This window comes from Sceloporus occidentalis, unplaced genomic scaffold (genome assembly GCF_023333645.1).
Source record: "Sceloporus occidentalis isolate IW3139 unplaced genomic scaffold, rSceOcc1.0.p SCAF_4, whole genome shotgun sequence".
In the NCBI taxonomy this organism is placed as follows: domain Eukaryota; kingdom Metazoa; phylum Chordata; class Lepidosauria; order Squamata; family Phrynosomatidae; genus Sceloporus; species Sceloporus occidentalis.
In genome coordinates, this window is record NW_028316984.1 from 190,736,112 (window position 1) to 190,763,484 (window position 27,373).

General features: G+C 42.1%; 1 protein-coding gene across 2 annotated transcripts in view; it reads right to left on the reverse strand.

Annotated features, from left to right (window-relative positions):
• JAG2 (jagged canonical Notch ligand 2) overlaps window positions 1–26,637 on the reverse strand; it is a 134,773-nt gene extending 108,136 nt beyond the window's left edge. For both annotated transcript variants that reach the window (XM_089522708.1, XM_089522707.1), the window contains exons 1-2: window positions 26,297–26,637; window positions 23,458–23,781 (exon numbers count right to left, since the gene is read on the reverse strand). In XM_089522708.1, the coding sequence (XP_089378834.1) occupies window positions 23,458–23,781; window positions 26,297–26,377 (405 nt within the window). In that variant the 5' untranslated portion in view covers window positions 26,378–26,637. The remainder of the gene's footprint in view (window positions 1–23,457; window positions 23,782–26,296) is intronic.
• Between the last annotated feature and the right edge of the window lie 736 nt (window positions 26,638–27,373).

The following is a 27,373-nucleotide window of genomic DNA, read 5'->3' on the forward strand; positions in this document are numbered from 1 at the left end:
ATCCCCACTTTTCAGGTGATTTTTCAGGGTTTTTTTAAATTAAAATCCACAAATCTCCCATATATAGGACAAATGCCCACAAATACAGTGATTTGTTTTCATCTTTACCATTAAAACAGGCCACAAACTGGCCAAAATGGAACACCTCATCACCTCTAGTGAACTTCCGATATAACAATGCAGCCCACAAGGATAAAAACTTCCCCACATCCCCATGCAGTTGTTAAGCTATGCTTCAGCATATAAAATCAAAATCCCCTTATATGAATCTATACTAGAATCACACAAGTTCAAACAAAAAGTCTCACCACATTTGTCTGCAGACACAACACTTCTACTGAACTTTATTTGAATTGAAAGTCAGTCACTGACCATTAAGCAGCACTTCTACACTTGCAAGGAGAGGTAATACTAAGAGATATGCTTTTTCAGAACCTTGAGCAGGGGAATAAAGAGAAACAGCCAGCAACATCCAAACTCAGAAACTCAAAAGGTATATAGGACAAAGAACAGATGTCCGAAAGATAAGATGCAGATGCAATGAACCAGAGACCATTTCATCAGGTACACGTGATACAACACTGTGTTGTAAACATTTTACCCAGAACTCATGACATTTTGTCACAAGAACACAGTACACAGCTGAAAAGGAAAGAAACACAATCCCATGGAACAACATGTTCTTCAGTTTACCCTTAACTGGTCACTTATTCCTAGCAGATTTTCCTTTACAGAAAACGACCACATTCAGAAATCAAGGTTAAGTGCCACAGGAATACTAAGCAGTGGTAATGCCTCAACAAACCACAATATGCAAATGGATCTTGTTTCACCTTTGAGACAAAGGACCCAATCAGACGCAATTTTACCAAAAGAATAGCACCTTTGGCAGTACTGTCACACAATGTCACCTCCAATCTGTTGTTGATGTGCTTCTGAAGAGGGCATAGTTTCATTGATGATAATACCTGGAAATAAGCAGCCAACTGCACTGCCACCCTATCACTCCACAGGTGTGATAGTGACAGACCATATCAGTCCTAATATTGGGCAGTTGCATAGTGTCAATGTCCTCCTTTTTCCCTTCCCATTGCTATTCCCATTGTTTTCCTACTCCCCACAATTTTTTTTTCACTTTTTCCTCCCTGTTCTTTTTTTCTTTTACTAAATCACATACCCATTACTCTAGAATTGCATTACAACTACAAAGAAAAAGAAGGATAGGCATGTTGGGTAGGACATAGGGCAGGAAGGCAGGGTTAAGGGACAAGAGAATGAGGACGAACTGGGGACCATTGATGACACAAAAAGCCCCTAGCATGCTACTGAAGAGAGGTTTGGCAATAAAAGCTCCAAAACTAGTATGTTTTTGCTCTCTTTTAATAACATGATGCAGCAAGACCAAGATTTTTGGGATAGTCCTGACTGTGTGAAAGTTGTAGCACAAAGCTTCTGCAGATGTGGTCCACTTCCTTCAGATGTATTTAATAAACTAGATGTTCAATTCATGGTTTATTGAATGTTACATGCAAACCCAATCAGGCCCGTTCCCACCCCCAACAATCCAGATAATTAATTTCACAACAATCTCTGGGTGTATTCTTAAATTTGCTGGCAGAGGGAAAATAGAGAGTGAGTTCACTGCCAGGTTCACCTATCACAAACAAACAGGAGCTATTTGCACCTGAATCATTCACAGCAAGCTGAAATTCTCTTGAATACCAAATTGCTGTGATGCCCAACACAGTTATGCATCAGCTGGCGACTAGAAGCTGAGCAACTGGCCTGTCTTAGTTGTGTGTTTTTCCTTTTATGTGATCATAGACCTTCTTGCATCTGTCTTCTGTTCTACCAGTTCTTCTTCACTGAGAATTCTTTCACTCTTGGTATTGACCTTTCAACCAAATGAAGATACCATTAGCTTTCTTCACATGTCTATTCTAAATGAGTATATTTGTAAGTAGGCAAGAGGCACTCTATTAATGAGTGTAAGGACCTATACTCTCACTTTCAATGCCACTCTAGTCCAGAGATGGCAAACCTTTTAGAGATCGAGTGGCCAAACTGCAACCCAAAACCCACTTATTTATTGCAAAGTGCCACATTCCTCTGGCTTTCTAGGTAGTAACTCTGGCAAACTCTGTGCTGGGGCAATGGCATGTATGCCCACAGAGAAGGCTCTGAGTGCTCCCTCTGGCACCCGTGCCATAGGTTCGCCACCACTGCTCCAGTCTATAAAGGAATGTCTGCATACACAGACCAGACATATCTAATTATGCTATAGAATTGCAGTTGAGAGTTCACCAGAAACAAAACACAAACTGAAAACATCTTCAAAACTGAGAGACTTCTGAATACCTTTGAAATTTGTCTGGAACAGATTTTTTCCCTTCACTGGTACTGCTGAACCTCCACAGTTCTTGATAAATCCATCCTTCACATCACTTGTTCCAATTAACTTCTTTCTAGAGAAATCAGTAACTTAACAGAGATTAATCTTTTCTTATTCCACTTTTTATGAGTACTCCTCTCAAATATTATTTACCTTCCTTACCACTGTCCAACTGCCCTTTTTTCCACAACAGCAGTACAGTATATGAATGTGTATGTTTATCTCCTTTGAAAGTTTTATCTATTCTGTTCTTATTAGAACTCGCAATGCCAATTTCTTCTACATATCAGGGAACATGAGGGGAGATGTGACCACAGTGGTTAAGGGACCTCTACAAAACAAAACTATAAAATCCTATAGGTGAACTTCCACGATTTCCATACATTTTTATTTCTGGCACACTAATGTTATGGGCGTGCCATCTATACATTTTTAAAGTTAAGTTGTGGAATGTATGAACTTCAGCAGATAAAGTCAGGACAAAAAACCCACTGTCTTGATAATCTATACACAACTGAAAAGTACTGAAAAAGCATAAGTCACTTCTAAAGTACTGGAATTTTTCTGTTCAAGTCGTAGGCTTTCATGGCATCGATAGCTTTTTGTGTGTTTTTTGGGCTATGTGGCCATGTTCTGGAAGAGTTTATTCTTGGAATAAACTTTTCTGTTCAAGTTCAACAAGTACAAGAGAACTCATGTATTAAGCACAACTGTCTCCTAGCTCTGTATTTTTTTTCCACTTTAGTAAAGACCATCTCGTGAGAGACAACTTCCCTTAAAGTTTTTCCTTTGTATCGCCTTCTTTCATTACTGTGCAAAAGAACCAGAAGAACCAATTTTTAAATTTCTAGAGTATCTTATAAACCACAGCTGTAGTTAGCTGTCATGTTTGAATGATGATTTATCTTTGCTTCTACAGAAATGAAGCCTTTGAAAAAACTCAATTATTCCTCCTTAGTAGCAAAATATTACTACTCGAACGCAGTAATACTGGGGAGACATGGCTGGTATTTTGAAAATAACACAAGCACCAGCTAAGCACACTGAGACAGATTAGCTGTTTACATAACCACATACCCCTCACTAACAAATCCAGACCAGGGGGAAGAATGAATATATTAATTCAACGTTGGCCTGCATTGTTAAGCAGGAACTCCTTCTACAAGAAAGAGACATGGTGCCCCTTACTGATTCACATAACACCTAACATTTGATGGTGAAACTATGCGTCTGAAAGTCCAGAAACCTAAACACTAAAAACCATTATTCTGGTAGAAAATAAAACCAGATTTCATTACTTACAACATATTTATTTATTGGACTATATGTGATGTTGATGTCCTGCAAAATATAGAATAAATTATTTCCTTCCAAGGTAACAGTTGGCACTGTCACATCACAGTACAACTGTTGAAGATGCACTGTAACTCAAAATGGCTTCACACTAGAATTTTATTCTGTTACAGTATACAAGCATTTTGTTCTCTTACTTTACCAAGAAATACCTGTGTTCAAAAATACTCTCGTTTGAAGTATTTTTCGTTTTTAAGTGATCTTTGGGATTGTTGCAAGAAAAATCTTATAGAAAGTTGCAGTAGTTATGCTCTCTCTTCACTGAAGAGTCTTTTAACCATCATTATTTCAATCAGGTAGGAACATGAGCAATAATAAACATGATTACACAAGACAAAGTGAAGCTTCTCATATAACTGCAACTTTGAATTATATATCTATATGAGCCATTTAGGAATCCACAAAAAACCAAGTATCCACAGACCACAATTAAGGATTTGTGTAATCCAACTCCTTCTCATTATACACCATATTGTTATATACCATATGGTTTCTTGATAGCAAGGTGCAGACACCTTCTCACCAAAGAAGTCATCTCCTATTGAACACTGTAGTAGTACGGTATTTGATAACTTGATCTTATACAAAGAGGAGCCAAGTTATACCCAATTCTAGGGGAAATCCATATGCGAAATATGATACATGAGTATCAACATGAACAATTTAAAACAAAAAGAAAAATACATGTCTTAACAAGATGGTCTTTAAAAACAATCTGATCTTTTATTGAACTTCTTTGAAGTACCAAAAATAACTATCATAGAACTTTTTCAAGCAGCTTATACCACCACAGAATGAATAAAAATAATAATAATAATATGAGACACCACAGTGAACTTCTGATATTAAAAGTACCTTGGGGCCCATTTAGGATTCTGTGAGGATACTTAGGGCTCAACTAGGTATGTTTTTCCCAAGCCATATACAACTAACATCTTAGTACTAGCTGTACCTCAGTCCTTTCAATTCAACACTTGATATACATGCAAACAATACCAATCTTTAGACAAGCTTGAGAAATAAGACATTTTATATCTAGTAATCAGATAATTCTGAAGTTTCTTACAATGATTAGCAGAAACCCAGACAAAGCAGATTTGGTCAAGAATATATGGCTGTAGAACATCTCTGATCCCACAAATATTTGAACCTTGCTGTAGTGGGTGGAGAGAGAATTCCTGAAGTAGTTTATAGCCCAAATCCTCCTCAGATGATGCCCTTAAATGTGTTTGGACTACAACTTCCTTCAGGGCTTCTGATGATGAGAATTGCAGGGCAGTACATCTGCAAGTTGCTGAGGCAGACAAAGGGCTGTTCTAGGCAATGCCTCAGAAGTAATAGGCTTATGATAAGAGTGTTATCATCTGATGAGTGGAAAAAGTTTAAGGACAAAGATGCCTTCAGACTAGCAATAGCGGTCTAAGACAGAGGATGCTTGGAGAAAACAGACTTTAGAAATAAAGTATAGAAGAAAGCAAACTATAGAGCCTACTAGGCTATCTTCAATGAACCATAATACTCTTTCTACCATACAGCCAACTCTAGGAAATTCTGCTTCCTAAAACGGGAAGCACTAGCACCATCAGTTATACAATATGACCCCCGTATCTATGAAAGATACATTCCTGGACTTACCATGGAAATGTGAAACTATGGCTAATACTGAACCCTATTGAAATGAATGATTTCTGGCAAAAATAACACATAGATTAGTGCTGGAAGACCTAGAAATTCCTTTGTTACTAGAAATCTCTAGGTCCTCCAGTGTGACTCTATGGTTAACCTTTGGCAGAAGCATAGCATAGAATTATACTGGATGTCTAAAGATAATATATATGTACAGTACTTGGATGGAGGTTAAGTGAAATCATGGGTACTGTTTCAGTGGATATGTTGGTCATACTGTACAACATAGCAGCTACAAGACATTTTTGAGGAAATTGCATGTTGTGACAAATTAGTTACAGGTCACACAAAGATCTGTGATCCAAAGCCATCAGACGAGTGCAAATCTAAATGCAGCTGAGTAAGTAGACTCCAACCTATGAAAGCTCATGCTGCCAACTTCTTTCTTTCAGTTAGTCTCAAAAATGCTACAAGATTTCTCTACGTACAGAGGTTCTGATCATCCAGGGAGGCCAGATAGGAAAAAAATGTTCTGATTTCTGGAAGTAAACCATGGGCAGGGAGCTGGTGTCACTCATGAGACTGCTGTATACGGCTGGAGGCTTCCCTGCCTTTAGGCTTCCAAAGAAGCCTTTCTATACCAATGAAAAAAATTATAAGCTTAAATGCTCTACAGTTTTCAAACTGGCTTACAAATGGAAGGAAAAAGTTAACCCTGTCTTTTCCATACACTGTGACTCCCCCCAAAATGTTACCTCTCCCATATGACAATTGTTGTTGTTGTATCACTTCAAGTCATTTCCGACTTATGGTGATCCTAAGGTGACCTTATTACAGGGCTTCTATTCAAATGAGGTTTGCCTTTGCCTTCCTCTGAAGCTGAGAAAGTATAACTTGCCCAATGTCACCCAGTGGGTTTCCATGCTGAGTTGGGATTCAAACTCTATAGACCAGGGGTAGGCAACCTGCAGCCCGCGGGCTGGATGCGGCCCAGTGAGGCCTTGGGACCGGCCCCCGCCCCGTCCTGCCGCCGATTGCCGCAGGGGCCTTTGGGGGTCAATTGTCTATAGAAGCCTCAGAAACATGCATTTATATTAACATTTTTTTAAAAATCTGCAAATTTTTTCACGTGTCCTCCATTTTTTAAAAAAAAGTCTCTTCCATTTGAAAATTTTGTCCTACATTTGTCCTGGTTTATTTATATATATATATATATATATATATATATTTAAAAAATATTTAATTATTTATTTTTTGGCTTCGCCCCCCCCCCCCCCCCCAGTTGTCTGAGGGACAGCAACCCGGCCCCCGGCTCAAAAAGGTTGCCTACCCCTGCTATAGACCAATGCTCTAAACACTACACCATGCTGGCATTCATGTGACAGTAGGGCTTTTAGGAAATCCTTAATGTCATCAAAATATTGTTCAAAAAATTATTTCTGAATAAGCAATGGCGAAGAATGCTGAATGGGTACGTCAAAGAAAGTGTTAGGTGGTTCTGGCTCCGGTTCCATTCACTCTTAGCATACAGTCACTGATCGCTTTTACCTAGAGGCATGTGGGTTTCAGAAAGAAGGAAATAATTTATGAATTTGTTAAAATATTTATATTCTAATCTATAATCGACTATCTGAGGCAGCTTACAATATAATCAATTTAAAATAATAAATAATAATTTATCCCAGAATGTATTTTTCCTACTGTCAGAATACAGTGGAGGCCCCCTCCAACAGTTTTGTAGACAGACATATAGTGAGATGCTCCCTCAAATATCCAGCAACAAATGCAACTCTCTCAAAATGTGCTACATTTTAAAGGGAGGGCCAAAGCAATGGATGCAAACTACAGGAAAAGAGATGCCACCTCAACATTAGGAGGAACTTCCTGACAGTAAGAGTTGTTCAACAGTGGAACACACTCCCTCGGCGTGTGGTGGAGTCTCCTTTTTTGGAGGTCTTTAAACAGAAGCTGGATGGTCATCTGTCGGGGATGCTTTGACTGAGAGTTCCTGCATGGCAGGGGGTTGGACTGGATGGCCTTTGCAGTCTCTTCCAACTCTATGATTCTATGTTTCTAGTGAGATGAAATTCCCAGATAAGTGAATACAAGATTACTGCCTCAATGTCCTACTCAATATTTAACATAGCAACAAGAAAAGAAAGTATAAAGTGATCCCTTGGCCACTGCCTCAATGGTTTAACAAAAATGTCAGGTAGATGTGCACAGTTCCATACATATTTTAATAGATATGAAGGGTTTTTACTTAATGTTTTGGTATGTTAACTCAAGTGAAAAACAAACCTATTTCCCAACTCTACAGTGCTATATAAATAAAGCATAATAATAATAATAATAACAACAACAACTACAACTGACACCCTGGAAGAGGTAAGTGAGTCCATGTGGTCTTTCTTGGTTTGGGAAGGATATGTAGTTAAATACTACAGAAAGCTGGGAAATTCAACAACATTTAAATATTCTGAATCTGACCCCTTTCTATTAGGTACAGCATTATGCATGTAGAAAGAGACCCAGAAAAGTACTGTTATCTTTTGATTATTCATCCGAAGGAATGTTATGGAACAAGAATGAACAAAGCACTAGTTAGAGGCTGAGCCATAAGAGACAGCAAATCCAATTCCAAGATTTTATCAGGAAAAGTAATGATAAAATTGCTGTACACAACACTCCCCAAATGTACTTGTATTAGCATACAAAATGTAGGCCTCTCATGTTATTCTACATAGTGGAGGTGATTCATCCCCCACCCCAAAGTACCATTCCTTACATCAAACTGCCTGAAAACGTGGACACTGTCACCTCCGCTTCCTTTTGCATCATATGGTATGGCTGGTTTGAGTCATATGCTCTGTTAAAACTTATCCCTTGTCCTTCAGGCATCTCTCACTCTGTTCCCCCTCCATTCTTCCTGCACTGTCAGTGGTATGTTAACCTGAGTCAAACAACATGTCCTATTATGTGGATGATCGCTGAAGAATGTGTAGACTTGAAGAAACCTGTGAAGGATCTTTGGCCCTTATAAGAATAGACTTTGAAGTACAATGAACTAGTACCAGTCAAATGTCTGTTTTCAGTCACTCTTAGGCAACTCTCTAATTGTTCTAAAGCTGCATGTATCCCTTTCAACAAGAGTATTGAAAAATGAAATTAGTCAGAATCAGTGAAAGCTGGGCAAATGGAACTATGGAAGTCAACCTCTTCTGATGTCCCCTTTTCCAAGCAGGCAATATTTTCCTTATTCATATACTTCTTTAGCATTTGAGCTTACTGTCAGCTGTTGGTTTTTATTGTTTTATTTTAAAATGTTATGTTTACTTGTATTGGGTTTTTTTTAGTGTTCTTGCCAGTTACCTTTAGGACCATTTTTAACAGAAAAAGCACTCTCTTGTGCTCACATGCACACACACACACACACACACATTCAATAAATAAGAAAGCTTACAGTTCCATGCTAACCCCAAATGTTGGTGGCTGGAGGGGTAGTTAGAATGGTAAAATGGTGCATCTCCTCTACTGTTGTAGAGACCCCTGTTGTGCTCAGGTGGACAACTGCTACAGATGGATGCAGGCAGAAAACCAAAACTGGAAAAAATATTGTAACCTTTTGATCCAAAACCACTCCGTATCAGCCTGGTTGTAGCACAGGAAAATCTCCTCTTGTGACTAACAGGAAGGATCCCAATTCACCAGCGCTAGTTTGTAGGGCTGCAGATGAGGAGTCAGCCCCACGCCTTTGCTCTCCTCACTTCAGTCAGGATTTGCTGTCAGATACAAGCAACACTAACTCTAGGACATCTTTAAGATAAAGAATTTGTGCTATAAAATTTTTATTCTAGTATAATTTGTGAAACTCTCAGGAGCAAACTTGAGTTCCTTAAATATTGAGAAACAGATTATTCCTAGAAAGAAAACTCACAGCAAGTGAAGTTCTCAGAGCACAATGTTTGTAAGGAAGGTGCAGACCAACCAAAGAGGTAACCATGTGTACCTATATAGCTTTCACGTTTCAAACTATTTACATTACAGACCTGACTTGAAAGCCAAGCTGCTGTCAGTCACTGATGCAGCTATTTTAGATCAAGTGAACTACCATTTAGTACTAGAGAGTCAATTTTGTCACCTGGACAGCTAAATGTTTGTCCAGGTTATTTGTGTAATGTCTCAATAATCCAACATTAGAAGCAAAAATTTAGGGTAAGAAAGAAGAGTGATGATGAGAAGATTGCTACCAGTACAACAACAATGACTATATTTTTCTGTCTGACTTTGGCAGAACAGTTTCCAAGTTAAACATTTTAATTTTAAGAGACTGGGATGTGGTCACAGCCAAGGGGTTTTGATTTATGACAGCACAAAAAGTGCAACTCTAAACATGTTTATAAAGACGTAAAAGATATTTAAGGATTCCACTATCAGTATTTGCAAGGCAAGAATTTCAACCTGACAAATATAGAGACATGTGGTAATTAAAAATATTATTATTATTATTATTATTATTATAGTGTAGTTTAATTTTAATGGAATACAACGTAGTTTACAAGAGGTCTACCATTATTAAATTTGCCCAGCTTAAGACATTTGCAAGCAGCAAGCAGAATGCTATCCAGTTACCCACTTACCTGAGTCAGTCCCATGCTGAATTAACCTGAACTTGCTGCTGAACAGCTACTGCACTATATAATTTCCCTTTTGATTTCAAGAGGTAAACAATCCCATACAGTGCTACCTCGGGTTACGAATTTAATTCGTTCCGCGGCGCCGTTCGTAACCCGATACATTTCGCAACCCGAAAAGGCGCTGGAAAGCCGCTAGCCGCGCTTCACATTTGAATTTTGCGCCGAAATGAATTTCGTAACCCGAAAAATCTTTCGTAACCCGGAACAGTTTTTTCCAATGTAACTTTTTCGTATCCCGGAAATTTCGTAACGCGGTCAATTCGTATCCCGGGGTACCACTGTATATTTTAATCAAGTAGAAATGTAGAACAACAGTAGATATTCCAATGGATATAGGACCTGTAGCAATGGATGCAAACTACAGGAAAAGAGATTCCTCCTCAACATTAGGAAGAACCTCCTGACAGTAAAAGCTGTAAGACAGTGGGATACACTGCCTTGGAGTGTGGTGAAGTCTCCTTCTTTGGAGGGTTTTAAACAGAAGCTGGATGGCCATCTGTTGGGAGTGCTTTGATTGTGTCTTCTTGCATGGCATGCAGTTGGACTGTATGTATGGCCTTTGTGGTCTCTTCCAACTCTAGGATTCTATGATACTATACGATTCTAATTCAATTATTTCTATGTGGTTTAAAACAACATTTTATTTCCTTAAATTATTGTCCACAGCTCCAGCACCGGCCTTGTATTAGCATTAAAAATTTAACCAAGTGAAGTGTTCCAATATTCAATTTAGAACAACCAAAGTTTTATTTACTGCCAACTAATTTATCTAGTAGAATTAATCTTGTAACAGAAACCCATCAGATACATATATCCTAACAAGAAACAATACCAAAAATTAAAAAAAACATCTTTCAATGTGCCTTAATTCACAACTTGATCCTACTGTATTTACTCTAAGACAAGTCAACTTGGCACTTCCTTCAAAATAAGTTTGCACAGAATTACAACCTTAGATATCACAAAAATGTTTCAATAAACCTATAACATTACTCATCTCCATAAGTTTGACTAGCCACCTGTCAAATGGTACCTGTTAATGATTTGCAGCATACTCACAATCCAAATGGAGGGGGGAGGCAGTTTACAAAAGCTTTCCCTGTCCTAAGGCACTCTACTTTCAACAGATGACCGGAAAAGTAGTTATTTACAAGCTAGATTTCTTTTAAGAGTACATACACTCTTCAGATTAACTGGGATAGTTTTAGCATCAGAACAAACAAAGGATAGGTTCCAAACATGTTGAACTGACAGTATTATGCAACCAGTATTCTATGGATAAATTATAGGATATTCTGCAACTCTGATCCAGAGTCTCCTTAAAATCATATGGATTTAAGATCAGGAGTGTTAAACAGTATGATTTAGGAATAAACATTTTCACAACACTGCTGTTCAGCCAGTTTTTCATACATAGAAGAAAGAAAGGAATCTGTGGTAGTAATAGAAGACTTATAACTCATAGTGACACAAAGCAGCTGAAAAGAACGGAATCTGTCAATTGTGAGAAACAGTATAAAAGAGAGGGTCACTGGTACTTGTGAGACCATTTAAAAAGGATGTGGAGAAACTGGAGCATGTCCAAAGGAGGGCGACTAAAATGGTGAAGGGTCTGGAAACCATGTCCTATGAGGAAAGACTCAGGGAGCTGGGGATGTTTAGCATGGAGAAGAGAAGGTTAAGAGGTGATATGATAGCCTTGTTTAAATACTTGAAGGGATGTCACACTGAGGAGGGAGCTAACTTGTTTTCTGCTGCTGCAAAGACCAGGACCCAGAGCAATGGATGCAAGCTGCAGGAAAAGAGATTCCACCTCAACATTAGGACCTTCCTGACAGTAAGGGCTGTTTGACAGTGGAACAAACTTCCTTGGAGTGTAGTGGAGTCTCCTTCCTTTAAATAGAGGTTGGATGGCCATCTGTCGGGAATGCTTTGATTGAGATTTCCTGCATGGCAGGAGGTTGGACTGGATGGCTCTTGTGGTCTCTTCCAACTCTATGATTCTGATTTGATACTCATTTATACATCACCAACGTACCCATGAGGTCAAGTATGTTAACTTGTTGAAAGTGAGGCACAAATATAAAATGCTAGTTAGGTGCATTCCATGCTTTACAAAACTCAACAGCTTAGCAATTGTGACCCTTCCCCACCATTCTCCAAGATCACTGAGCAAGATAACACTGCAGGAACATGAAACTTGCCCTAACATGCAAGTGTCTGGAAAGAGGCAAGGGACACTCATACCTATTCCAAAGCAGTAGAGAAAATGAAAAAAGTTCTCTTCATGTAAGCCCTATATATAAGGCAGAGCCATGGGGGCAGGGAAGAAACAGGCTTGTTATATTTCCAGGAGGATGATGCAGAAGCAAAACAAGACAGCATTAAGGTCTCTGGCATATACAGAGGGTTCAGAGGAGACTGGGGATAATGGAAATATTCATAAAAACTGGCAGTAAAGCAAGAACCTCTAAGTTATCTGGTCCTTGACTCTGCTATCTGTTCTGCTTCTATATCTGATCTCAAGGGCAGATGCTTCCAAGGAGCTGCTCTTTTGTGATGGAAGGGCAGTGAGAATGGCACTGACAACAGTGTGGGGAGGAGGGCAACTCTATTAAGCCACCCCCACTGAAGATTTTAACTGCCACTGAGGGCTTGTCTTCACTTGCCAGGCTGCCCCTGGAGTAATCTGGCCCCAAATTCCCACCCTTACCTGTTCTCTTTCTCTGCAGGTTTTTGGCTCTCATAGCTAACAACAGACGGCTGCCTTCTCACACAGTTCCTGTTCATCACCTGGTGCCATCGCTGAGGTTAGGACAAGGTGTCCAGCCATCAATGCTCGGCACCTTGTTTTGACCTCAGAGCAACTTGCATCCACAGTGGAGCCACCAGACAGCTCACAGGGACCACAAGTGAAGGCAGCTGCTGTCATCAGTGCGAAGAGAGCCTGCAGCAAAAGGTGAGTTATTTAAATGTAGGTTAGCAGAAGGAAGCCCCAAATTGGGTGTAGTGAAGATACTAAATGCATCTGAGGAAGTAGACTGAAGTCTACGAAAGCTCATGCTGCCAACTTCTTTCTTTCAGTTAGTCTCAAAGGTGCTACAAGATCTCTATACAAACCCATTTGGTGTTTGGCTCTGCCATGTAAACAGGATACAACATGCCATGTAGACAAGCTTTCAGAATTCATCTTTCTGAAGGACCAAATAGATAACAACAGAAGGCCATTATCTGATTGGTTGAATTTAGTTGTGAGGGAGAGGGAGGTGAAGAAGAGTTGCTTCCAGGGAGCCACTGCTTTTAAGACAGACAGAAACATCAGAGGCAATCAAGCCTATTTGGAACATCTTTATTGAAAACCGCAAAGCTTTATTAAACAGTGTAAACCACTTTGAAAAGTTTGTTGAAAAGCAGTATAAAATATTCCATGTAAATCCAAAAATGTGTGTACTCTGGTTGCATCCATCACTGCATCTTACCCAAGCTACAACTTCCCATTTGAAACATTTTGGTTGCCAGTATAGGAGAGGTTTATCCGCATAAAAGATAAAGGTATTCCATTTAAGGTTTTGTCATACTGAGGAACTACTGCGATCTGACTATTAAAATACAAGATTCAGTCCCTGAGATTTACAGTCACTACTCTGAAGGTAAGCTTTCATTCATTCAGAGACTAAATAAAAACTAAATGTAGTATGAAACTGCCTGAAGACCTAATGAGTGCCAAAGGAAACAAGCATATAACTAGGTTGCCTATCTGACTTAAAGTCACTATTCTCTCCGTATCACACACCATACAGGAAACACTGGCAGGCATCCTATTAGCAGCATATACAGGAAAAGTAAACTTCATGCCTGCATATGTGGTGTTTTGGTCAGGTTTTTTTTTTTTTTTTTTTTGGTTGTTGCTATGGAGGTTGGTATTCCCTTCTATCCTCCATATCGATCAGAGCTCCCTTCAGACTTAATGCACAGCTCTTAAGACCCCACTCAGCCATTCTGTGCCTGGTAGATAGCAGGAAAATTGCAGGTGCGCTATCTCCTCGTAGCCAGATGCAAAACAAGCACATCATCCACTAAGCCAGATGCTTCTCTGATCCCCCTGCTCTCCACCAGACACACAACAGCCATGCGGAGTAGGTTCACGGGATAGTAAATGGCACAGCAGGACATAGACTACCACACCAAGCCATGCAAGACTGCAGCCTGTATTTACTACAGTTTAACAAACAATGGTACTTGTAAGACAATAAAAACCTCAGGATAATTCTGCCTTTACAGTGCTAGTTTTTTCTATCTTAGGAATACTCCTTCTGCATCTATTTGTCTGCCATGAAATACCTCTGCTTAATTTTAAATTTTTGGGATATTCCAAACCACTCTGTTCACGAGGGACTAGGCAGAACTGTGTTTCAGTGACACTCCACATTAGTTGTACTATAGAATGATACAATCACTTCTCCACAACTGTACATTAGAAATAAAGTTCATCAATAGACAGCCTATAGATCGTTTCTCATCTGGATGAGAAATACGTAGCCAGTTTGAAGAAACTCCTCTGAACACAGTTGGAAATAGCCATATTGTCAAAAAGTGCTTTTCAAGCTACCCAATGTGGCAGACCAGCATTTTCTTTCACTTTAAATGCCAGCCAGGAACTGGTACCATATTTGAACTACAGTATTATCAAATTAGAATACAGTAGTTTCCTGGTAACTTGCCACAGATAGGCAGCTGATGGTTTGGGAACTGGTGTTGGTCCATGAACTGCCACTCTGAGTAGCACTACTAGTTCATTCTCTTTTGTCTGCTAGCACAAGTATACCACTGAGAGATATTGCTTTTAAGAAGGTTGATACAGTATATGGAGCTGAAGAATGAGAAGTCTCAGAAACTCGAAGTCATAACTTTTACACAATGGTGGAACTCTCCTGATTGATTAAAAATGAACAAGGCTTCCTGCTTGAAGTTGCTTATCTTTTAAAGCTACACAAGGTACCCTATATTTGAGTAATATATAGATTATGTTCAGCCTCTGGACAAGAATGCAACTTTTTTTAATTTCAAAGACTTATAACCGCATATGATTTTGGTTTCCCTAGTGACTGTTGACAACCAGCTTAACAAATGTTCACCACATTCACACAATATAATTTCTCCAACAAATACTCCTGTTGCAGCAAGGAAAATTTTCCAAGTCTCTCACAAATTTGGCAACTGTACTCTTTTTCCTGTGACAAATGCAAAAAACCTGGATTATTCTGCTGTGAGCCAGAAGCCAATCCCATGTATGATTAATCAGTGACCGCTTAAAAGACCAGATCATGATATTTATCCCCACTGTAGTCCAGGAAATAATTGGGTTACAGGTTTGATACCGACTACATTACTTCAACAAGCTCTTCTGAATGCCTGTCAAGAGGATTCTCTCAACAGTGAAAGTTGCTACACACATCCGACATAACATAGAATATAGCATAGTTTGCGCTTGCCACTGTTCAAACTACTCAAAACAGAATCCTTGATTTTGGTTTCTAAACTCAGCACCTGATTTTGCCTCCTGTGCTGTCTTCCATCATGTCTGTTTCACCATGCATTGGTATTTAACTCTCACCCCACAATCATCCCTGAAAAACCAGTGCAAGCTCTAACAAAAGATAAAAACCCATTTGTGAACACACACGTGGATATCTTAGCTACATGTGTGTCTTTGACACCCAAGCTGCAGAGGAATGTTTTGCCCTATAAAAACAAAGAACCCAGGTGGATCCATTTTGGAGACTCCTCTTCCCTGAAACAACCTACTTTTTTAGCCTACTATTTTTTGGTGGTTTAAAGGCATTTTAGTACAACACATCTCACTTTCTTCCACTCGTTTCTTATACAGTACACACACCTCTTATGTACTGTATTCTATTACATAGACAACCAACTGAGGAGCTGGACAAATTGTACCTTGACAATCAGCCAGATAGTGAGGTATGTGACTACTAAATCTCTACAGCCCTCCATTACAGACCCATGTGTGCACCAGCTGATGAGCAAAGGGCTAACACAGCTGCTGGGGGGGGGGGTTTGAAAACTTTGATAAAGATCATACAGTTGGTGCATGGAAAGTGTGCTTTTGAGGAGGCAATAAGTATTCTCTGCTGCACATGGACAACAAACCTTAATGGTCTTCCAGTCCCTTTAGACTTGGAAGGTTTTTTTATGGGCGCATATTTTCACACTTACAGACTAACAGCACCAATTCACTCCTCAGCCATATAGAAAAGACTATGATAGCTAATGGTACAAAAGACCTCCATGAATTGGGGTAATTAAGACAGGTGCAAGTTAAGGTAATGTTTTCAGTCAGTAAGATGCAGCCTTCCACACAGGGAAGCACAACTTTTCTCTTAGTACCCATGGGGGCTAAGAAACAGTTTGCCAGTACTTTTGGCAGGAAAGATGTAGAGGCTTATTCAAATTCTCAAGCCATTTCCTTTACAGCCAGCCCTGCAAAACAAGGAGGCTCTTTGTTATCACTCTGTATTCATTAATTCACTTTAAACATACTTAAAACCACCTCCATCATCTCACCATGCCCTCAGGAACAAACCTTTGCATTAATTAAAGGAGAAGTTCCAAACTATTTGCTTTCCAGATGTTTTGGATTACAACTCATGCTATTTCTTACCAAAGACCATGCTGGGTGGGGCAGATGGGAGGTGTAGGCCAAAAATTTATCTGGAGGGCCAAAGTTACCCACTACTGAATTGTTCAGCCAATAGTGAAGGATTAGGGGAGATGCAGTCCAAAAATGTAACAGGCATATCAAGGATGTACCGACAGGGGAGTGAAATAAGGGTGTTGCCTCCCACATAAGGAACCTGTCACTCCTAAATGACATTTTCCTTCAGTCCCAAAATTTCCAGCATTGCAGTAACTTGTAACTTCTGTTGAGCATATAGAAATAAAGAAGAGGAGGAGACAAAATTACCCAGAGAATTAAGGACAGCAAATCTAACAACACTCAGGTGTGAACAGTTTTCAGTACCCAACTCTTTGCAGTGCTTGCAGTTTGGAAAATTTCATAGAGGTGGCAGAATTCTTATTTGAAGGAACAATGCCCTAATTTTGCTTTCTCTGTTGCTATACTCCCAAGACATACCGGATCAGACTAAAGACTGATCTAGTCCATCATTTTGTTTAGACAGTGGCCAATCAATTGACTATGAAAAGCCCATCAAAATGAAATAAGTTTAATGGAACTCTTCACCTAGTGTTCCCCAGCAACTGACATTCAGAAGCATAGAAGAGACGCTATCTAGTAATCTGGATCACATTCCACTGATGGCCCTACCCTCCACAAATATATCTTGGTATGCCTCCACATAAATTGGCATCCACAATTATGTCCTGTGGCAGTGAATTCCATAGCTGTAACAATGCACTGGAACTAGCTTGAGACATTTGACTTAGGTCCAAAACACAACTGCAGAAATAACCCAGTATGAGACTGCTTTAACTGCCCTGCCTCGGTGCTAGGGAATCCTGGGAACTGTAGTTTATTGTGGCACCAAAGTGCTGTGACAAAGGAGAATAAATGTCTGACAAAACTACAGTTCCTAGAATTCCCTTGCATTCAGCCAGGGAAGCTAAAGAGGTCTCAAAATGGATTACGTTTGCAGTGTTTGGACCTTAGTTTAGACCAGAGTTTGAATCTCTGCTCAGCTACAGAAACCCACAAGGCAAATCTCACTCTCTTGATCAAGTCACACTCTTTCAGCCTCAGAGGCAAACAAGCGATGGCAAACCTCCTTTGAATAAAGCCTGGCAAGAAAACTCCTTGACAGGTTCACCTTACCACAGCGTTGCCAGGTTTTCAAAATAGCAATACAGGACAGTCAAAGTTCATGACATGCAGAGCTGGGAATCAGGAAGTAGCTATTAGCAAGTTTGTGCTCTTATCTAAATACCAAACTAATGATCTCAGTTAGCTTAGCCATGTATTTCTGTAAAATTAACATATTGTCCACATCCATCAATTACAAGATGCACATATTTCTACCTGTATGAAGGGCCAATATCAAAAATATGGCATTTTTTTTGTATCTTCTTCAGTCTGTTTGAAAGGAAAAAACATTTCTACCCTCAAATGGGGGCCATCCCTTATAATAAAAGACACCTGCCAGTCCTATAAGCAACAAGCTTTCCAGCCCTCAAATAAGATACATCCATTATATCTATATCTATCCATTATGTAAGAAGCTTGTGCACTGTAGATCATAGCAAAGCCTTTAATGGTACAGACTGTGAAAAGATTGTTCTGATGCACAACCTGTACTCAGGACAAGAAGCTGCTGTTAGAACAGAATATGGAGAAACCGAACAGCTTCTAACTGGCAAAACAGGACTAGACTTGGAGAAAAGGAGATGTGAAAACTGGAGGAGGAAGAAACATCAACAATTACGCAGATGATACCACACCACTAGCAGAAAATAGCAAAGACTTGGAGTGATTGCTGAAGACATTCAAGGAAGAAAGTGAGAAGGCAGGTTTACAGCTGAACATTAAGCAAACAAAACAAAAAAATGACCAGATGATTTACATAACTTTAAAGCAGACAATGAACACACTAAAATAGTTCAGGGTTTTCCAGACCTAGGCTCAATCATTAATCAAAATGGAGGCTGCAGTCAAGAAATCTGAAAAAGACTAGGACTTGGAAGGGCAGCTATAAAGGAACTAGACAAGATGCGTAAAATACATTAACTGAATATTCAAGGTAGGATTTCTATGCCGTTGTGTTTCCCATTTCTATGTATGGTTGTGAAAGATGGACAGTGAAGGAAGCTGGTAAGAAGAAAATCAACCCATTTGAGATGTGGCGCTGGAGAAGAGTTTTACGGATATTGTGGACTACTAAAAAGACAAATGGATCCTAGAGTAAATCAAATCAACCTAAACCAGTGATGGCGAACCTATGGCACATGTGCCAGAGGTGGCACTCAGAGCCCTCTCTGTGGGCACACATGCTATTGCCCTAGCACAGAGTTTGCCAGAGTTTCTTACTAGAAAGCCAGAGGGACGTGGCACTTTGCAATAAATAAGTGGGGTCCAGGTTGCAGTTTGGGCACTTGGTCTGTAAAAGGTTCTCCATCACTGACCTAAACTCTCCCTAGAAGCCAAGGCAACTACGGTAAACCAAGGCTGTCATACTTTGGACATACTGTATCATGAGAAGACATAACTTACTAGAAAAGACAACGCTTGGTAAGGTAGAAGGCAGTAGAAGTTACAGCTCTGAGTCTGCTGATGATAAAGCAACCTGGGAGTTTCACATTCATGGGGTCACCATAAGTCAAAGTCAACTTAACAGCAACCTGCCAAGTGTCACAAATGGCTGGAAGGCACACAACAACAAAAGGTGTACCGCAAAGTCACAGTTCTCCACTCCTAATACGTAAAAGCAAACAGAGGTTTAAGAGGTTTTGGGGTGGGAGTTGAGGGAGGGGAGGGAACCAGTGCAATGAATGTGGGCAAGTCACACTTGCTCAGCCTCAGAGGATGGCAACGCCAAATCCCTCCATGAGGAAACTTGCCAAGAAAAACCCATGACAGGTTTGCCTTGTTGTTGTTAATTGCCCTCAAGTCGGCCCTAATTTGGAAAGACGTCTTGAAGGCACGCAAGAACATCAAGTGCACAAGGGGGGCTTATGGTAAATCGGGAGGGATGGCTTCCCTCCGTTTCTCTGGTTCTTCCCCCTCAGAAGAGCAGGTCCTCCTCCTTTGAGAGAAAGGAACAATAAATGAAGAAAGTGAAGGGAACACTGTTGTTGTTATTATTAATAGCAGCATATTTTTATTGACATCCCGCCTTTCCCAAAAGGATCAAGGTGGGTTATTATTATTATTAATACATTTCCTCAGAATGTTTGGCCCCCAGGATGCCTAGGCAACCTCACACCACCAACTCCTTTCTTCCAAAGGTGCTACATTGATTTCCTAGAGGACTAACACACCCCACACTGGGCGACCCTTGGGCAAGTCACACTCTCTCAGCCTCAGAGAGAGGCAAAAAAGGCAAAACACCCATGATTCGGGTGGCTTATAGGTGAAGGTACCGAAGGAGACGTGTGTTTGTGTCTGTGTGTTGCAGAGAGGGAGGCTTATGTTCACTGGGGAGGGAAGAGCGAGGCTCTGTCTGTTTGGACCCTTTGCCCTCTGAGGTGTGTCTGTGTTCCAGGGGGGCAGGTGAGTGAGAGGCGCCTCCTTCCTCCTCAGGCGCTGCTCTTCCCCCCTCCCCCCCCCGAACGGCCGTTGCTGAGGCGCGCGCCATTCCGGGCCACGCCCCCAACTCCCCCCTCCCTCTCGGCGGCTCGCGCCCTCCGCCAGCAACCGCACGCGCCGCCTGGCGCTCCGCTCCCTTCGCCCGCGGCTGCAGAAGCCAAGCAGCAGCAGCAGCAGCAGGAGACGCCTCTCTCTCTCGCTCGCAATCGCAATCCACGCCCCGCAGAAACAACCCTCTCTCTCTCTCTCTCTCTCTCTCTCTCGCCACACGCGCAGTTCCAGGCTTTTTTAAATACAGATATATCTCCTCTCTCCTGCCATATGCGTTTGTAGGCGCATGCATGCATATATATATACACACACACACACACTCTCTCTCTCTCTCTCACACACACACACATACTCTCCTGTCATACACGTTTGTAGGCTTTTAAACATATACATACATACATATACACGCACACACCTCCTCTCCTGTCTCACATGTTTGATGGCATGTATGTATGTATACACACACACACACATATATATGTTTAAAAGCCTACAAACGTGTATGACAATAGTGTGTGTGTGTATATATATATGCATGCCATCAAACATGTGAGACAGGAGAGAGGAGGTTGTGTGTGTGTGTGTGTGTGTATATATATATCTCCTCTCTCCTGCCATACATGTTTGTAAGCTTTTAAACATCTACTGTATAGACACATGCATGCGTGCTTAAAAGCCTTCAAACGTGTATGGAGAGAGGATATATAGATTGTATGCTCTCTTTCTCTCTATATATATACACATACATGCATACACATATACTGTGTGTGTGTATATATATATACACACACACACACACAGACATATATATATATATATAGAAGCCTACTAACTTGTATATATGTGTGTGTGTGTGTATATATATACACATATAAACGTGTATATACATGTACACACACACACACACACACACATATATATATATATATATGAGGACAGCATGGCACAGTGGTTTGAGTGATAGACTAGGACTCTGGAGAACAGGGTCCAATTTCCAGGTCGGTCATGGAAACGCACTGGGTGACCCTTGGGCAAGTCACACTCTCTCAGCCTCAGGGGAAGCCATGGCAAACTCCCTCAGAACAAATCTTGCCAAGGAAACTCCACAATAGGTTCCCCTTAGGGTTGGTGAAAGACGTGTAACACACACACGCAACATGTATTTGTGCGCATGTCTATGTATATGTGTGTGTGTATACATATATGACACTTAAAGATTTCCTCAGAGCCCAAATTAGCCCCCTGCGCCCCCTGCTGGAAAGAGGCCTTTTCTGCAAATCCAAGAAGCATTTATATGAAGGAAGGTGGAAGGTGCTGGTGGAAATCACATACATTTATTTTTCTATATAGGGCCAGACCGCTCCTAGAGCAAGCTATCCCTCCCCACGGAGGTGGATGCAAGCGCGTGCAAGCCACAACGTTCACACACAAGAGACACAACACACACCCTTGTGCAGAAAAGAACAGGCTTCTGCAGGGACTTGGCTGCTCACACCTGGATCTTGCAAAAAAACACACCACGGGAGGCTTGCTGTCACGCAACTGACTTCTTCTTCCTCCTCCTCCTCCTCCTCCTGCCCAGCAGCTGTTCCTAGGAGGACACACCCTGGTTGTAGAGATCCCTCTGGGTGTGCCCTTTTCCAAATTTTTGGTAACATTTCTCCACACACAAACAAACACACACCAGTGCATACACAATAAATGGACCTCACCATTGCACCCTGGTCTCCTCTGGGCCAAAACACACTGCAGAAATGATCCAGTCTGAGTCCGCTCTAACTGCCCTGGCTCAGTGCTAGGGAATCCAGGGAACTGCAGTTTTGTTGTGGCATCAGAGCTCTCTCTAACAGAGAAGGCTAAATGTCTCACAAAACTACAATTCCCAAGATTCCCTGGTATTGAGCCTCAAACTGGGTTATTTCTGCAGTGTGTTTCTCCCCTCTGGAGAGTCAGAATGCACTGGAAAATAATCCTTGCAACCAAAACCAACACCAACTCCTTGTTTAAAAGCTTCCCCCCCCCCAAAAAAAAAAAAACCCACACCCCACTTGGATTGAATCCATTTCCACCAGATTGCACAGAACTACTGATCTCCACAACCCACAAACTCTCTCCTCTGGGGACTTTTTTGTTCGTCCAAGAAAAAAAAGCCTTCCTAATCCAGAGTGAAATCTGAGTGGTTCTGAGGCTGTGCTCCTTCCCTTCCTCCTTCAGCAACCAGTGCATGTACAATGTAGGAATAATGCGCTTTGATACCACTTTAAGTGTTGCAGTACCATCCAATGGGATCTGTAGTTCTATAAGGTCTTTAGCCTTCTCTGCCCAAGAGTGGTGGCACCCCACAAACTACAAATCCCAGGGTTCTGCAGGATGGAACGTAGCAGTTAAAGTGGTGTCAAACTCCATTGGTTCTACAGTGCCGACAGATCCAACCAGAGAGAGTAAAGGGAAAATATAGATTTACCTCCCTGGCAAAACAGGAAAGGTAAGAGGAAAAGGGAACTTTGGTCCAAAACACACTGCTGAAATAATCCAGTTTGAAAGTGCTTTAACTGCCCTGGCAGTTAAATAACAATAAGGAATTCTGGGAGCTGTAATTTTGTGAGACATTTAGCCTTCTCTGTCAGAGAGCTCTGGAGTCATTACAATTCCCAGGATTCCCTAGCACTGGCCAGGGCAGCTGAACTACATTTCCTGTAATTTGAATCCACTGCTCTGTGTTTTAGGGCCAAAAGACACTGCAGAAATGATCCAGTTTTCCTTGGCTCAGTGCTAGGGAATCCTTGGAAATGCAGTTTATTGTGGCCCCATAGCTTTCTCACAAAACTACAGATCCCAGGATTCCCTAGCACTAAGTTAAAGCGGTTTCAAACTGGATTATTTCTGCAGTGTGTTGTGGAATGGACCTAGATCTCAAAATATTCACAAAAGGCAGAAGAATTACGCACACACAAGAACCACTTCCCCACTCCAATATCTTCCATGCACCAAAAAAGCCCCCCACAAACCTCCCCATGAAGGGCATTTGCAAATAAAGAAGGGGAAGAAAACTTTTCACCTACCGGCCAAGCAAACTGGAAAGGGATGACAATCCTGCCCTCCATGTCCTGACTTTTCCCCGCATGAAAACTGCGGTGGTTGAGATAAAAAGTATTTCCACCAAGGACTGGGGTAGATCCTGAGCCGAAACTACATGTCCCAGTGGGGGTGATCTTGGCCTGGTATTCCTTCAAGCAAACTTTCACGTAAGTGTCGCACTCGTCCCGGGCGCAGTCCGCACTGGGGCTCTTTTTCGTGCCATCGCAACATTCCCCATTCAGCAACTCGCCATTGACATTCTTCACCGAGTTAATCTGCAGCTCGAAATAGCCAGTCGACTGGGAGACCTAAAAATACAGGGGCCAAAAATAAGGATTAATTAATTGAAAAACGCAAAAGGGGGAAAAAAGAGGAAAAAAGAAAGCGCATGGAGATTTTACAAGGCAAAGAGTTTCCTACACCTTCTAACTACTGTTATAAATCAGATTTTGTTTTCTAATTAAAAAGAGTGTATGTACAGCGCTGTGTAAATTTACAGCGCTTCATAAATAAAGGTTAATAATAATAATAATAATAATAATAATAATAATAAAGGTCCTCTTTGGTCCAAAACACATTGCAGAAATAATCCAGTTTGAGACAGCTTTAACTGCCTTAGTGAATTCTGGGAACTGTAGTTTTATGAGACATTGAGCCTTCTTTGTCAGAGAGCTCTGATTCCACAATAAACTACAATTCCCAGCATTCCCTAACTGAACCAAGGCGGTTAAAGCTGTCTCAAAGTGGATTGTTTCTGCAGTGTGTTTTGGACCTTTTTGAGGAGCATCCCAAATCCCTCCCAATCTGAAAGTATGCAAAGGGATCATGCAGCCCCTTTGAAGGTCCAAACCACGCTGCAGAAATAATCCAGTTTGAGACCGCTTGAAGTGCCCTGGCTCAATGCCAGGGAATCCTGGGAGCTGTAGTGTTTGTGAGACATTGAGCCTTTTCTCTGTCAGAGGATTCTGGTGCCACAATAAACTACAATTCCCAGGAGTCCCTAGCACTGAGCCAGGGGTCTCAAAGTGTCTTATCTCTGCAGTGTGTTTTAACCTATTGAAACTATTCTTGATATATATATATATATATGTATATATAGGGGGGGTGAAGGAGAGGGAAAAATCCAGAAAATAAAAAATAAGCCATTTTCTGGAGAAAAGGTTCCTAGAAGGAGTGCCAGAAAGACCTGCAAAATGTTCCACTTGCAATTGAAGAACTCAATCAGATCAATCAATCCCTAAGGCTGGATCAATAGGGATGTATTAGTACTGGGAGACATTACGGTTGGCCCTGTGCAGCACCCCAAATCCAAAAACGGATACGTTTCTTGGGTAGAAAAGAGTGCAACCCTCATTGGGAATGAAAGTGATCACTGCTTGGTGGGTTTGGGGTGTTCTTGTACTTCAGCCCTTTTGCAAAAGGGTCTGGTCAGGGATGCAAGAAGTCCCTCCTTTGCCAAAAAAAAAAAGGGGGGGGGGAGAAAAATGCAACATGCCAAAAACAATCCCGAGTTACAACAACCCTCACATACACACACACATCACACACCCGTGCAAAACGTGCAGCTTGGTTTCAGCGTGGCTTTTCCAGAGCAGATTGGAAAACAGGGAGTGGAAAAGAAAGAAAGAAGGTGCAACAAGGAAAGAGAGAGAGACTTCACAGCCTCTCCAAGCCAGATCGGGCCTTGGAAATGCCATTATTATTATTATTATTATTGCAATCCTCCCGAAAAGGTGGACAAGATGAAAGGTGTCCCCCCCAAAAAAGATCCATGCATTAAGTGGAAAAGTTTATAAAAAAGGCGTTGCAAAAATGGATGCTTCCCTTTGCATCATTCCCTACTTGCAAGGAAAGAAGTGAAGTGCTGGGAAATGCACTCTCTTTTTCCTGCACGAACCAAGTTAGGAGGAGGCATTGCCCCTTTATTATTATTATTATTATTATTATTCCCCCCTCCTTTTTTCTTTTTTATCTTACAGGCATCTATCTCCCTTTGCAAGAAATTAAATCAATTGCTGGAAGAGGTCCTCCATCCTCCCTCTTTCCCTGGTTGACTTGCATGGCTAGCGGCAGGAGGAGGCATCTATCTCCCCTTCTTTGCTCAATCCCTATTTCTTGCCGGAGGAGGAAGAGGAGGCATTCCCTCCTTCCAAGAAAATAAGCCAAATCCTGGAAAAATAAGTAATATTTACTATTACTATTATTACCCCCCCCCCCCGCTTTCCCTTGGGCAGCTGAAGTTAGGAAGGGCGTCTATCTCCTCTTGCAAGGCAGTAAATGCTGCAAAAACGTCCTCTGACTGTATTGTGCTGTTAATCAGGATCCCTCGCAGAGGTTTCAGTCAGGAGGGGCCTAGTTACCTGAATCTTCTGCCCTTGCGAGGAAATAAGTTTCCCAGGAAAGAAATGCTGGAAATGCTGCTGTCCATTAATTGCGTTTCCTCTTAATTGTGGTTCTCTCCCCCTTTTCGAGGGCTAAACTTTGGGGAGGCGCTGCTCTCCCCTCCCAAGAAAACAAAAGCCATCAAAGGCCCATTAATTACATTGTACTTTAATTAGGACCCCCCTTTTTTCTAGGGCTGAAGCCAGGAGGAGGGAGGCAGGGCTCTTCCCTTGCAAAGCTATCCAGCTCCTGACTTATATTTCTATTGCTATTCTTCTTCTTCTTATTGTTATTCCTATTTCCCTCTTTACCTGCAAAAGACCAAAGGCAGGAGGCGGCGTTTCTGAGCCAAGGCAAGGGGATTCAAGGAAAGACCTTTCGTTACATATCTATATATATATATAGAGAGAGAGAGCCTGGGTCCCTCTTCTGCCTCTTTACCTGGACGGCTAAAGTGAGGAGCAGGAGGCAGAGCCGGAGCAGCGCCCAGTCCCGGCTCTTCCCGCCGCCGGATCCCCGCATCGCTGCCGCTGCTCCTCAGGGAAGGCAGGCGAGGAAGAGGCGGCGGAGAAGCAGCAGCCCCGGGGGGACCGCACCAGCCATGGACCGGCCGCTCCCCGGAGCATCGGCGTCGGCAGCAAGAGGGGGCTCCTTCCCTTCCTTCCCTCCCTCCCTTCCTTCTTTCCCTTGGACGCCTTTGAGGGAGCGGGCGTTGCCTCCCACGCGGCGCTGCTTCTTCCTTCCTTGGAGCAGCAGCAACAGCGGGAGCTCCCTCGGAGGGGTCCGTCCTGGAGCGCGTCTCCCTCACAACTCCGCGGCTGCCGCTGCTGCTGCCTCCTCCTCCTCCGCTCGCCCGGCGAAAGGGGCCGGAGTGACAGCTCCTTCGCCCATTCGCCGCGCGCGCCTCTACATTACATATTCATGAGGGGGAGGGAGGGAGGGAGGGGGAGGGGGTGTGGCCACGAGGCTCCTTAAAAGGGGCGGAGGGGCGGGGCGAGTGCTGCTGTGGCTCGTGCCGCGGCGCGTGCGCGGTGAGGGAAAGAGGCGCCGCGGGAAAGGAGCCTCTCTGGCGCGCGCCAACCTGTTCTGCAAAAAGGCGCCTCCGGCGGGACAGAACCTGTTGCGCCCGCCTTCCTCCCCAGACACGCGCCGGGAGGGAGCAGGGAAGGCCCTGCGGGGCCCAGGCGCACGCGCAGCCCTTCCGACGACAGCTCCCAGAATCCCCCAGCCTCCCAGGCATTTGGCTCCTTTTTTTGCACTACATTTCCCAGGATGCCCTAGCCTCCCACAATCCCCTAGCTTCCCAGAATCCCCTAGCCAAGAAAGGTGGCACTTTTAGACATCCGCTAGAATCTCCTACCCAAGAAAGCAACTTCTTTTGGGTGACATCTCCGAGATTCCCCCAGCCCCCAAATGTTACTTTTTTGAACCACATTTCCCAGAATCCCCTGGCTTCCCAGAATCCCCTGGCTTCCCAGAAAAGCACTTCTTTTGGGGCACATCTCCCCCAGCCAAGAG